The 14,118-nt window shown below is 40.4% G+C and overlaps 1 protein-coding gene across 2 annotated transcripts in view; it reads right to left on the bottom strand.

Moving 5' to 3' along the window:
• Window positions 1-14,118, bottom strand: part of Ubqln1 (ubiquilin 1) — a 37,152-nt gene continuing 23,034 nt past the window's right edge. Inside the window, exons 6-11 of one of the 2 annotated variants that reach the window (XM_028863252.1) lie at window positions 13,839-14,073; window positions 7,180-7,322; window positions 4,825-4,908; window positions 3,571-3,686; window positions 3,192-3,360; window positions 1-1,872 (exon numbers count right to left, since the gene is read on the bottom strand). In XM_028863252.1, the coding sequence (XP_028719085.1) occupies window positions 1,720-1,872; window positions 3,192-3,360; window positions 3,571-3,686; window positions 4,825-4,908; window positions 7,180-7,322; window positions 13,839-14,073 (900 nt within the window). In that variant the 3' untranslated portion in view covers window positions 1-1,719. The remainder of the gene's footprint in view (window positions 1,873-3,191; window positions 3,361-3,570; window positions 3,687-4,824; window positions 4,909-7,179; window positions 7,323-13,838; window positions 14,074-14,118) is intronic. The other variant, XM_028863261.1, reaches the window with a different exon arrangement.

Below are 14,118 nucleotides of genomic sequence, written 5' to 3'. Positions count from 1 at the left end.
TGTAAAAGCTGGAAATTTATTGTTATTTGTGATTAATAAATCAAACTGGAGATGACACCGCCCCGCCTGTGGTACCATTCACCAGTACAAAGTCCTTAACCCAGACAGACGGAGGCGTAAGGCAGAGCGCAGGGACACACCAACACCATCCTCGCCAAGCCCCTCCAGCCATGCCTCCACCCTGACTTTTGTACATGCTTTCTTCCTGGGGAAAGTGTCACAACAGTGCAGTCTGGGGGCAACCTGGCCTCTCAACCTTTTAATAGCAAGCAGCTTACAGAAGTTACGGAATTCACCTTCTAGTTCCCTTGATTTTATTTGTCAGAACTCGTTTTAGATTATTTTAACATCATAATTTTGGATAACTGTACAAGAAAGAATACAATGACCTAAGAGAATACTGAACCAGAGTCAGCTGCATATATCACTGACCCTAAAGTTATATTTTAATTGGTCCCGAAGGAATGTATCACCCCAACAGTGTGAGAGTTAGGCAAATAGAACTTCTTTGGGGAAGGAAGAAAGAGGCTATAGGATAGCCAAACTTACTCAAAACTGTTAAAACGGCTCTTTGTTTTCACCAGACTGACACTACTATATGCATAGAGTCTCCACAGAATCTTGGTTGCCAGTATTACTTAGTTCAGGCTGGCCCAATCCAGAATAAGATTCTGTCTTACCCCTCCCCCACCCCCCTTCTCTGAGGCTCTGAACAGCACAACATTCAACTATTTCTTAATAGAACTAGGCAAACACTTCAGAAACAAATGGCTCACTAATCATTTTAAACCCAGGTATTGCCCATGAATGAGAAAGCTGATAAAACCAAAAGATAGTTCTACTTTTATATGGCAATTAAAACGGAAACATCAGCACTTTCAGTGAAAGCAACATTCAATCAAACTCAATGCTGCTGAGACAGCTATGGGGAGCAGAAAGCCCCAGGCATATGCATTGGAGTATGTTACAGTGCTTCTTCAATCTGAACAAAAGAAAGGTAATTTACAGCCATTATGTAAATGTTGAGATATTATTACAGTATATTTTCTGTACAATTAAATGTCCCTAAAGAGATAACCAGAATCAGTTTTTCTTTATTTTCAACAAACCTGACTAAATGGCACTTCTGCTGAGAGATGTTTATCAAAGGTGCTGTAAGATTCTACACAATTAAGAATCCTTATTTTACTTTTTTGGTTACAGGAATTTTGCTTAGATGATCTAGAAACGCGCAATAATTTGTACTGTATACAAATAAGCAAAATTGTCAGTAGTATAAATCTTACAGCATTATTTGCAAAAATACATGCCAAAGTCACAATAAGCAATACTGTCCCACAAATCATGGAGCGCAAATGATCTGCTTTTTAATGCCTTTATTCTACATAAATTACTACCATAGGGTTATGTTTAAAAAGCAAGTTAGTTGGACAGATGCAGGACAAAAATTTGTTCACCCAATTAGAAAAGGTGATATTTTTAAAAAATTACAATAAATGCCAAGTGTTTGATGCATGCAGCAGCCTTAACTGAAAACATTGATTCCCACTGTTCCAAAGATACAGAAAACCCGCACATCTTACTGCACTCCACCTCAGATGCTTCCTATTGGTTTCGTTTATAACAGCACAGAATTCCAATGAAATAAAGCAGGTTATTTTAAAGATTTAAGAGCCGTTATCAAAAATAAATTACATTTTTCAGGATACAGAAGTGCTGCTATGATGGCTGAGAGCCCAGTAACCTTTCGATCGCTGCGTTGATGTCGCCCCCTGTTGCTATCAGTGCTTGCAAGTTTGCTTCTCGGTTCAAGAACCCCATGGCACTGAGCTGTTCCAGCTGCTGCTGGAATCTGACTTCCGGACTCTGAAGCTGTTGAGAGGAGCAAAGAGGCACATTCTGAGGAAGGCAGGCCACACTAATGCCAAGTCCCTGTCCAAACACCTCAGCGGCTTTTTAAATGATGCATGCGGGTCTGCTGAGCTTTCTCTAAATTGCTACCTGTGCCTGGAGGTACATACGCCATATGTGGTTATTTATTGAAGAGAATGAACTTACTCAACTAAAATATACAAGACCAGCTACAACTATTTTATTAAGAAAGTAGATATTTCCAGGTGTTGTTTAGTTTATATTTTATCCTTACATATATAAGTGCATATTTACTTCAAATGAGCAAAATATGATTTAAAATAATTTAGCTATAATTTATAAATACCCATCACATTTAAAAGTTGTTTAGCATTTTATTTTAGAATAGTTTATATCTAAACAACCATGATAAATAGACTATATAATTCTGCCTTTTGAAAAACCTCATAGCCTGGGGATGAGTGCTTGGGGCCTTGGATTTGATTCCTTGGGGTCCCCCCTTTCCCCTTCTCCCACAAAGGGTAAAATAGGCTTACTAAATCCATTGCTTTAAGGCTTGTGAACAAGCAGAAACCCTTTAAAGCTTATGCACGGACTGTTAATGCTTTCTCATGTATTGATACTGAATGTACTTCAACTACAATATACTAACTAGCCTGATGGCAGAATTTTTTAAAAACTTAATCTTGTGGGTTTTGCCTGTATGTGCACCATGTGCATGCCTGAGAAGAGCCCTGAGACTGGATACCGAAGTCACAGACATCTGTGAGTGAGCTGCCATGTGGGTGCTGGAATTGGATCTGGGTCCTCTGGAAGCACAGCCAATGCTCTTAACCACTGAGCAGGTCATTTCTCCAGGCCCTCTTAGTGGTAAATTCTTAGTAAAGACAATAAATGTTCACAGGTGCAAGACCATCACTAGGAGTCCACACACGTTAAGTTACTACAAGAAGTGCTGGGGTAGTGGATGAGCTAGAAGAGGAAGCCTAGATACTGGTGTTCTGAAACACTGACAATATTTTTAGGTTCTCTCTGATAAATTCTTATAAAACTTTATTTCAAATGACTTTGAAGAAAGCCTTATAAAATGGGAGTTTTGAAGTCCTATTTCTAAATACTATGGCATTAGATTGAAGCATTCTATCCTTTGGTATCTGATATAGCAACGAAATTAATTTCTGTAATGCCTGGTTTTAGATTTAATATCCTTGAATAGTACTTTTCATTACCTAAACACTGCTGCTGCTTTCCTTTTGCCTTTTTTGAAAGTTCTATACTTAAGTCAGGAATGCAAAATTTGTAAAGAAAAGCACTGTCACCTGAGGATTCACCCCAGCAAGAGCTTGTAGCATTTGCTGGATAAACTGCTGGTGGCCTGGCTCGGTAGCGCCCCCTGTGGGGCTCGTGTTTTCACTAGGTGCAGTGCTAGGTGCGTTGTTTCCGGAAGTGCCTCCAGAATTGCCTGCTGCTCCCAAGCCAGGATTAAACCTAGGGAAAGCACACACATCCCCATCAGCTGATCAACCAGTTACATTTAAACATAGTATTCGCTGTTATTTTCTTAAAAGTAAGCAGGTGTAAATTTTAAAACTAAGAAATAAGTCAACAGCCAAAATAAAAGGCAGAACAATATTAATTCTGCAATTCTCAGAGAAATGAACCATTATGAGCTTTCAAATCTTTCCCAAATAAGCCTACCCTGGGATGAGGCCGGGGGCTTCTGTTGCCAATGTCTGCAAGCCCTGCTGAATCTGCAACAACGCCTGCATGGCTCTAGGGTTCGACATTGCTGACAGTGTGTCAGGATTCTGCATCTAAGGAAGAAGGACAAACAGTGGTTATCAAAGAATTAAAAGCAAGGTAGGTACATTTTTCCAACTCTGCTACATTTTTAAAAGAAAATCTAAAACCAGACACCAGTATTCCATATTTCTTCCCAAAATACACACAAACCCTCCTCTTTGACAGCAAATTCCATACACAAATCATGACTTGACTCGATTGCAAGCCTACCATAAAAGCCATTTTCAGAATGAAGACAATTAAGAGCAATTCCAGAAGCCACATTTCCCCCTACTCCAACTGAAGAAAAAAAAGAACAAAAACCAACCAAACACAAAGCCAACCATTTCTAAGCAACTCCAACTGCACATTTACTGGATGGTGGTACGCTGGTGAAAGTGTGAATGTCTCCTGACCACACACTGTCTGCTGCTAACTGAACAGTGTCACTAGTCTGCCACCTCAACAACTGCTCCGAAGTGAGGTCAACCCAGTGTCCCATGGTTAGCTTTGTTCCTTCCAAACACCCACACCTGACTGACAAAAGGGGGCGGAGACCACTGCAGTAGACCAAGGACAACCACTGACGTGGATAACGGCTGGCTGGCCTAACAATCTTTTCAGTAGATAGGAACTCTGAGAACTACCAGTTTCCAAAGCACCAACACCACTTTCATGTTCTTAAATAATACTATGACAATCTTGGGCACTGTGTTTTTAAACCTCCCTGATGTGACAACACTGACAATTTTAACCTTACTATTTCTGGTTTTGAGGAAATGAGGTCTACTCCTTGGAGAACAAGCATTCTGCTAATTTGGAAGAAACTGAGACATTACAACAAAACCCAACCTGTGAAGTAAGAGAGGGTAGCTCACTCAAAACTAATCCAAACTCGTGTATGTGCTACAAGTAAGCACTTCAAGGCTAGCAAAGTGAAGGGAAATGGCCTGTGCTATTAACAAAGCCTTCCAAACCCTAAATCCTTGTGAGCAAGGAAGGCGACACGGTATTAAACACAGTCAGGGGTGACACGGGCTGGGGAGGATCAGGCTGGGGTCTGCAAGTGGTGGAATCACACGCTCCTCTCTCAGTCGGGAAGGAGGCCACCATCACCATCAACCTTTCAAGCAGATCATTACAAAGACAGCAGCATCTTTGCTTACTCACTTGTTGGAGGAAAGTTGGGAGCTGTTGTCTCATTTGTTCTTGAAGCTGAGGATTTCCAGCAAATAGGGGATTATTCAGCATCATCTATGGGGCAAGTGTTCAAACAATTTTAACTGGAAATATCTGAAACAAGTAATGTACCTGGTTTAATATTCTACCTTCCTCCAAGTGCCTAAATTGGCACTTCAAAGGGAGGAAGGGAGAACACAGATAAAAAGGGAGCAGGGAAGTTCTATCCACAAGGAGCTCAGGGGGAAAGAAAGGAGAAAGGTAGGTAGGACGGTAGGAAGGAAGGAAGGAAGGAAGGAAGGAAGGAAGGAAGGAAGGCAGCTTCTCTTCACCGAGAATGGTGCATGATGATGACATGCTGGGCCCTAAAAAATGAAAACAATTGTTTCGTGGTCTTTTCCTTGAACAAAGGGGAACTTCTGCCTTTGGGGAAAAACTGGGAGTGCCAGGCTCGCAGGATGATAACGCTTTTGGCTACACTACAGAATAAAAGAAACATCAATCTGTAAAAGCTTAAATATGGCTTGCTTAGAGACCTCCACACACAAACAGCAAGCACAGAAAACACTCAGCTCTGGAGCCACTATTATCTACCTGCCCACATCTAACAGTTGATATTAAGTCCAGAATAACCACCAAACAGCAACCAACTTGCCAGAGAAATGGAGCTGCTAGATGAAAACCAGCCCAAACTAGCACCAGCAGTCCTCTGGGGAAGGGTTAAAATACCTAAGACCCAAAGATGGAAATGAGACCACCAAGATTAACATCTGGACTCCACCTCCTTAGCACCACAGGAGAAAAGTGGGATGCCTTCTAACCTTCGAAGTCTGACCAACTGAAAAGCCAGGGCAGTAGTAACAGGACTTGACTGCCTGAAGGTACACTCACACAGTCAGCAAACCAGAGACTGTTCAGTTCAAAAGACAGATGGTGTGTCACTTTCCAATGAGTGACTGACAGCCTGTTTACCTGTCCAAAGTCTGGGGAGGAAATGACCTTTGCCCTCAATTAGGTAACCATACTGTATGAAAATCCTGTTTAAAAAAAAAAAAAAAAAAAAACGAGAGAGTTCTCCCCTCACTCTTTCAAAGTAGATTATTTAATTTCAACATCACCAAAGCAGGAAATAGTTAATGCTTTACGGACACAGATTATTTCTGAATGAGCAGTAAATAAAGCAGGAGCTGCTCCAGGCCAGGAATGTCTCTTTATTCTTCCAGACAAATGCAGTTTTACTCTGAGGTTATTAACCAGTTATCACATTCATTTTTCATTTTAAATTATTCAACTAGTCTGGAAAAAGCTTGTCACAGAAAAATCATCTTTTCATTTATTATATTTATTTCTCCTAACTTACCTGAACCTTCATATCACAATTAAGTTTTTACATTTTAAATTTCAAAAAATAAACTAAAAACTTTAACCATCTGATGCCAGAGCACACTGTAAGTTTTAAAATATTCTCTAAGAAGAGACCCCACCTGGCATTGTCAGTGTTTTGCTTTCAAGTTAGAAAACAAGTGTGCAAAGCAGCCCGAATCCTTTATAAACATAAAGGTACACGAAATATGCTTACTAAAGAAGAATTTTAAGAATAAGATACACACTCAGTGTTGTAACTAAATACACACTTGAAAATACAGGAGAGGATCTCTTCACACATTTCTACATCTTAGCCACCCAAGGGACAAAAGTGGCTCAGGATACATTGACATCAAGCATTTCAGTAATAAAGTCACAAGACCAGCTTTCATAAAAATAGACCCATAACATACAAAGTTTAAGATAAAAATTATCCCAAAGCATTATTCTTTAATGATTTGTCATTATGGAAGTTTTCACTGAGGATCCCACCTCAAGGACACCTGCTATATCCTTCTGCCAATGTGGTTTCAGAATTTTGAAAATAAAAACCATTTCATCCAGCATAATGAAACAAGGAGTCTTTGGACATACATAGAGGAGCTATGAAGGAAAGCATTCTAAACCTCTAACCCAGAGCAACCACTGTGGCCAATCACAGTTTTTACAGCACACCCTCCACAGTTGTTCAGGCCCAGGAGTGGGCGCTGCTCCAGGTGGGACATTACCTCCACCCAGAGGGCTGACACCCAAACAGCAAACGGGGGAGTGTGATCAGAACAAATTCTCCATAAGCTTCAGGTTTTTTTTTTTTTAAAGCACATTGCATCAACAAATAGCAGAAATGAGGTTGTTCTAAGCATGTATGAAATAAAACTGCCCCAAAGCTGGAGACACAATTTGTCTACATCTCTAGTACTCGGAGAGCCAAGACCAGAACTATGTAGCTCACAATACTCGTAGACACGTTTATAAGCTCACCTGTGCGGCAAGGTCAGGGTTCTGGCTTAGTGACTGCATCATGCTTCTCATGTATGGGGCAGCCAGCATGTTCTGCATAAGCTGTGGGTTTTCAGTTATTTGTTGCAACAAGCTTTGCATTCCTGGTGTGTTGAACATACTAGCTAAAATTTTATTTACAAAAAAACAAAAACCAGATTAAGACATATTAATATTTTAAAACAGTGTACACTGTACTTAAATTTTAGCTACTTAAAGTGGCATATGGCCATTCTCTCTCAGCAATAGGTTCACTTTATGAAATTTGGTTGCCCATAGTCAACCACAGCTCCCAAATATGGAATGACAACCTTTCCAAGTAGACAGCTAAGTTTAAACTGTATGGTTTCTGAGAAGCATGAGAAAATGCTGTCCCACCCTACTCTGTCCCTTTCTCCAGCACACTCGTTCCTAATAAGGGTCCATGACCTGATGCGATCACTTAGCTGTTTTCAGATCAACCCTTATTTTACTGGTCTCCAAGCATAAGAATTCTGACACTGGCACTTTAGAGTCACAAAAAAAAAAAGCAAGTATGCTTCCCTCAAGTGAAGAGAGAACACTTCTGACACAATACTAAAGAAAAAGGAAACGCCAGTCTAGTGCTAACGGAACTATTTAATTCTTACTTCCATTCTGGTTTTTGAATTAATGTTCCTTATCTGACTTAAAACACTTACATTTTCCACTTCTCTTTCTAATTGCCTCTAAGTCTTGTGCTTGTGGTGTACCTATTTTATCAAGTTTCAAGTTAGTTTTTTCCACACTCCATAGTTCAAAAATATCTTAGAGAGTTTGGCAAACTAAAGCCTACAGGACCAATCTGGCTTTCATAACCTGTTTTTTTATATCCCACAAAGTGAACATTGTTTTTACATTTTTAAATGGGTAAGAGGAAAACTTCTAGTGAAGATAAATATCTGTATGAATGTGGAGGCTACTGAAATGCATGCTCGGTGTCTATGAGTTATCATTTTGCAGGAATACTTAGGCTGACTATACTGCTAGGTGATTTTACTCTAGAAAGGCGAGGACACCTAAACGGACTGTGGTGTCACACTGCTTCATGTGGCTTTGTAGTGCGCCACAAGAAACCTCTAGCATCCTGTTTCTTCTTAATTACAAGTGCAAATTAATCATACAAGAAGTAAAGTAAGAGAAGTAAACTGCTAATATCATGGGTTGAAGGCACAGAAGAGTGCCTTTACTTGACCATATCAAAGAATACAACATAAATAGACTTTATCAGACTAAACACTTATCACAGTATTCCATCCAGACACGAGAACATTCACTCAGGAGGCCGAGGTAGAACACGAAGTTCCAAGTCAGTCTGTGGTACATAACGGAGACCCAGTCTCGAAAAATGAAGCAAGAGGCTGGCTCAGGATGGCTTGGTTGTAGGGAACTGGTCCCTAGTTCAGAGGACTCACATGACAGTTCACAGCCATCTCTAACTCCAATGCTAGATGCAATGCCCTCTGCTGGCCTCCTCAGGCACTGCATGCACATGGTACAGACATACACGCAGGCAAAACACCTATATACATAAAATCATCTTTTAAAAAAGATATTTAAAAAACAAAACCCAACCTCAACCAACATTGTCTACTCACAGGAGAACAAAGATCAGAAAAATTACAAAATGAATGTGAAGTATCTCAGCAGAACTATTATTTCTTTGATTATGCTGCAACCAGTTAAATTTTCAAGGAGCATGTCAGTAAAGGAGAGTCATATATCAGCAGTAACTAATTCACAGTTAATTATATCTACATTGTACAGGCAAATGTGTTTAGAGAAAGTAAACACAACCTTTTTGGGGAGAACAGATGCTTTTCTCAGAACTAAGGACAGTGGAGCCAGCATCAATATTAGATTAAAAAAAAAACAAACAACAACAACAACAAAAAAAACAGTACTAATGATTCTGAGTAATAGTTTCTTGGTTCCTAAAGGTCAAAAGACATTACTAATGGTGTCCTGTCCTAGGTTATTTAGGGAAATCACAAAGTTTACTCCTGGGCTGGAGATCACTCAGTGGTTAAGAGCATTTGTTGCTCTTGGCAGATGTCTCAGGTTCAGTCCTAGCACCCACATGTAACCCTAGGTCCCGTGGATCCACAACTTCCATATATATAACATCTTTCATGGAACTGCTCAGGGAGATTGTTTTCAAGGGCACCAAGGATCTAGTGTTGGAGACCAGCCTGAGCTACAGTGAGTCCTTAAAAAACCAACAAAACAACCAAGTGAGAAAATATAACTTCAGTGAGACCTAAAGTAGGGTTTGCTCAAGTAAGCACCATCTGACATTGACCAAAATATGTGTGGAGAACTAAAAGGGTTTAGTTGGGCCAATTTACAAGTCTTATGACTGGCTTATTCATTATAGGCTGGTACCTGAGAAAATACTTAATTGGTGTTATTGCAACAGTAGACCATCAATGACCATCACTTACTCCTACAAACTTAATGTGTTAAGTTCTATCTTGTCAGAAACAGCTCAATATCCTGATGTGCCAAAGCATGGATGGTATCTTGGCAGAGGTACAGCAGTGTTTTTATTAGTTCATGGGTGAGATTAATCTTTTTCTAAATAAGAACACCCAGTCAATGTTATGAAACCTTCGATAACTTTAGAAATCAGCTTTTGCCAGAAACTGATGTTTCTCCAAGGACTTAGCATGCTAACTCACACTCATTCACCGTAATGAACTAATTTTTTGTTGTTTTTGTTTTTCAAGACAGGGTTTCTCTGTGTATCTCTGGCTGTTCTGAACTAGCTCTGTAGGACAGGCTAGCCTTGAACAAAAGAACTTCAAACCACCCACTCAGTAAGTCCATACAATAATAAGCTGAGGTAGTCAGTTCTCAAAAGACATACAAATACTTTTTCAAGTTCAATCCATGAAACACAAATTAAACTGATTTGGGATTCCATCTCACTTCAGCTAGAACACGGGCAAGGAAGGATAGAGGGCAAAAGGAGACCTTAGTCACTGCACATGGGATATAAACTTGTGCAGCCACTATGGAAGTCAGTGTGGAGGATCCTAAAGAACTGAAAATCGAACCACACATGACCCAGCTAGACCATTCTTGGGTATATATCTGAAGGACTCTGAAGTAACATATTGTTGTGTTATTCACAGCAGCCAGGCTAAAGAGCCAGCCTAGGTGTCCACCAACAGACAAACAGATAAGAGAATATATGAAATATATAAGCAATGCAAGTTTATGCAACTGTAAAGAAAACTACCATTTGCAGGAATATGTATGGGAGCAACTAGAAATCCTTATGCTAAGTGAAATGAACCAGACTTAGATACATTTTCTCTCACATGTGGAACTAGACATAAGGCTGGGTACATGTAATAAAAAAGCAGAGGGCCGGGCGTGGTGGCGCACGCCTTTAATCCCAGCACTCGGGAGGCAGAGCCAGGCGAATCTCTGTGAGTTCGAGGCCAGCCTGGACTACCAAGTGAGCTCCAGGAAAGGCGCAAAGCTACACAGAGAAACCCTGTCTCGAAAAAACCAAAAAAAAAGAAAAAAAAAAAAAAAAAAAAAAAAAAAAAAAAAAAAGCAGAGGTTGGGGTCAACTGGGAGAAGAAAGGAAACCAGTTTGGGAAGATGGGACATGGGGGAGGATGTTGGAGCCCACTAGGTTGCCTAGTGGCTGTACCCAGCAGGACTGCATATGAGGTTGATTGGACCACGGGCCTGAGTATCAGGTGAAAGGGTCTACACTTCGCTGTAACTAGCATGGGGGAGGTCATTTGCCCCTCCCCTTGGCATTGTTATAAAAAGCCCGTTGGAATAAAGCTCTGTGTCGGTGGGTAAGGATCCAGGCCCACTCAAGTCTATCCTGTTTTCTCTCGCCTCTTCATTTCTAACTAAGTCTCTTATCTCTCATTCTTCAAGAGTCCCTGGGGTAAATAAATGTGGGGGCTGGTCCGCCACAGGAGGATAGAAGGGAAGGGGAACAAATAAGAAAAATGTAAAATGATTCATATGCACAAAGCTGTCATTGTGAAATCTAATTTTTTTGTTTGTTTTTGTTTTTTGAGACAGGATTTCTCTGTGCAACCCTGGCTATTCTAGAACTCATGGGTTCCAGATGGGGATGGCCTGGAACTCAGAGATCCACCTGCCTCTGCCTCCTGAGTGCTGGGATTAAAGGTGTGTGCCACCACGCATGGCAACCCAATGCTTTTTATGCTAATCTAGAAATAATAAATTAACCTCCTTCCCCCACAGATCTCATACCTCACAATGAAAGGTTCTAGTTCATGAGGTCTGACATTAAGACCCAGAACCTTGGCTTTTGAGGGTGGGAATCGGTCACTGTTACCTAGCCTGGTCCCGTACTTCCATATTCAAGTAGTCTCCCCATCTCAGTCTCCCAAGTAGCTGGACTATGGACCTGAGCCTGACGGCAAAAACCTGCTAGTTAACACATCTGGCAGTTGCTCTACTTCAGCTCAGTTGGGCTTGGCCTTTAGACTCGATTTTGAGAATCCACAGATATAGATCATAAGACCAACTAAAACCCAGGAAATGAAAACAATTTCTTTTGACACTATCTTATTAGGATGTGTGGTCACAAAACTGCTTTAGAAATCTTCAGTAAAAAGCCGGGCGGTGGTGGCGCACGCCTTTAATCCCAGCACTCGGGAGGCAGAAGCAGGCGGATCTCTGTGAGTTCGAGGCCAGCCTGAGCTACCAAGTGAGTTCCAGGAAAGGCGCAAAGCTACAGAGAAACCCTGTCTCGAGAAAAAAAAAAAAAAAAAAAAAAAAAAAAAACCTTCAGTAACACTCTTACTGACAATGCACAATTAACCATCATGTATGTCAAGTTTCCTTCAGAAAAAAACAAAATCGTTCACATAACAATGGGAATGAACAGGAAGGAAGCATCCAATTAAAAGACTCACAAACAAAATGTTAAGTGAAAAGCAACCCGAGACCTGAGCATGTCAATACTCAGATTCCAGCCTTCACAAAATATGGCCGGCCTCAAACACAGACGCACATACCAACAGTACTGAAAATTTGGTTAAAAAAGCACAGAGCAAAAGGATCTCACCACCAGCAATTACCTACGGGTGTGAAGTCAAGACCAATCTTTTCAGAGTAATATGGACATATCCGTATCTCTGACTATGTCAACTCTGGAGCCTTAGTTCACACACATCATCCCCCACACTCATTCCAACTCAGGAGATGTCACAATTTTCAAGTCCTTTCTGGCCTCTGCTAAGATCCAACACATAGTGCTTTCACCTTATCTGGGAATCTCAATTTTGTTTTCCAAGCTCCATGCCTAATTTGTATGGCTCTACATCTCTACAAAGTATAGAAAAACTAGGTTAAAGGGGGGTGAGGAGGGGAGTACACATGTGGTAATGAAGCCATATACCCCCAGAAGGAAATACCTTTCAGCAAAACAAATCAGAGATATACACAGTATAAATGGATTTCAAAATGAGTGCAGACAGACACAAAAGAACTACACACTGTATAGTCTATTTCTATAAATTTCTAGAGCTAAAGATGGCTGTCTCAGAGAGAGAAAGAATGAAGCAAGAGATGGAAATGTTTGAATTAGTGTGGCAACAACTTAGGTGTTAGACATCTAAATCTGCATTTTATATTTTGTATCTAACAATAACAGTATAATCATGGTAATAATGAAAGCAATTGTTTTACTTCATCAATAAGTGAATATGTGGCTTATTTTCCTATTTTTTTTTTTAGTCATTCAGCCATTATTTCATGTCCTAGGTTACTCAAATGAATTCAGAATCAAGTTCCTTTCATTAATTCTGACTCCCCCCCAGTATATTAGTACTTTTATGTAACTGTGACAATATATTGGACATAAGACCATTTAAAAGAGGAATTTATTATGGTTTATGGTTTTGAAGACACCAGTCCACAACAGCATGGAAATTGTGGCAAACATATCATGGCAGACAAACAGCAGGGAAGGGGCGTCCTAGGACTCACTCTAGTAACCTACCCATCTCCTACAGTTTCTAACACCTTCCAAAATAGTGCCAGCAGCTGAGGCTTTAACACACAAACCTGTGAGGGGCGTTTCATTCCAAACCATAGTACTCAATACATGCTCTTCGAATAGTAGCCAAGATAATTTCATTATCATCTTAAAATATGTTATTCTTCTGTTTAAAAATTTCCTGGGAATGACCTCTGGATATCTTCTGTATAACATGGTGACTACATACACTTAATCATTTCACAACAAATACACAGATCAGAACATGTTTTAGGGGCTAAAGATAGAGCAGTGATTAAGAGAGAGAGTTTACTGTTCTTGCAGAAAACTTGGGTTTAATTCCCAGCACCCACATGATGGCTTGCAACCATCTATAACTCCAGTTCTAGAGGACCCAACACCCTTTTCTGATTTCCATGGGCTACTATACACACACACACTATAATAGATAAATACTTAAAACAAGTATGTTATACCTCATAGATACATATACAATTTAAAAATTCTATCCTTCAAACAATCCCAAAAGCCTGCAACAAAGAATCTTTATAAAAGGGATGCACATGAATGATAGACAGTATCAACAATAGTTTCATTCTATCAATGCAAGGCCACATACCTCCTGCTCCAGGCACCAGGCCTGGCCCTGAGGCGCTCTGCCCAGCGGGGGTACTGGTGGCACCCCCAGCAGAGGCACTCACAGTGCTGGTGGTGCTACCAGTAGCTGGTGAACTCTGGGAAGTCTGCGGAGCCCATGGGTTGGGGAGTGGATCCCTATTTTCTGTTCGAGAAGGCTGACTTCCTTCACCAGAGGAAGTACTGCTTACTAAGGAAGCAAATGGATTACCACCAAACTGAAAGAAAAGAAAAAATATTAACAAACACGTAGTTATTTTTCA

This window comes from Peromyscus leucopus, chromosome 5 (genome assembly GCF_004664715.2).
Source record: "Peromyscus leucopus breed LL Stock chromosome 5, UCI_PerLeu_2.1, whole genome shotgun sequence".
NCBI lineage: Eukaryota > Metazoa > Chordata > Mammalia > Rodentia > Cricetidae > Peromyscus > Peromyscus leucopus.
Note: the sequence above shows the minus strand (reverse complement) of the source record. Positions and strands in the feature narration are given on the sequence as shown.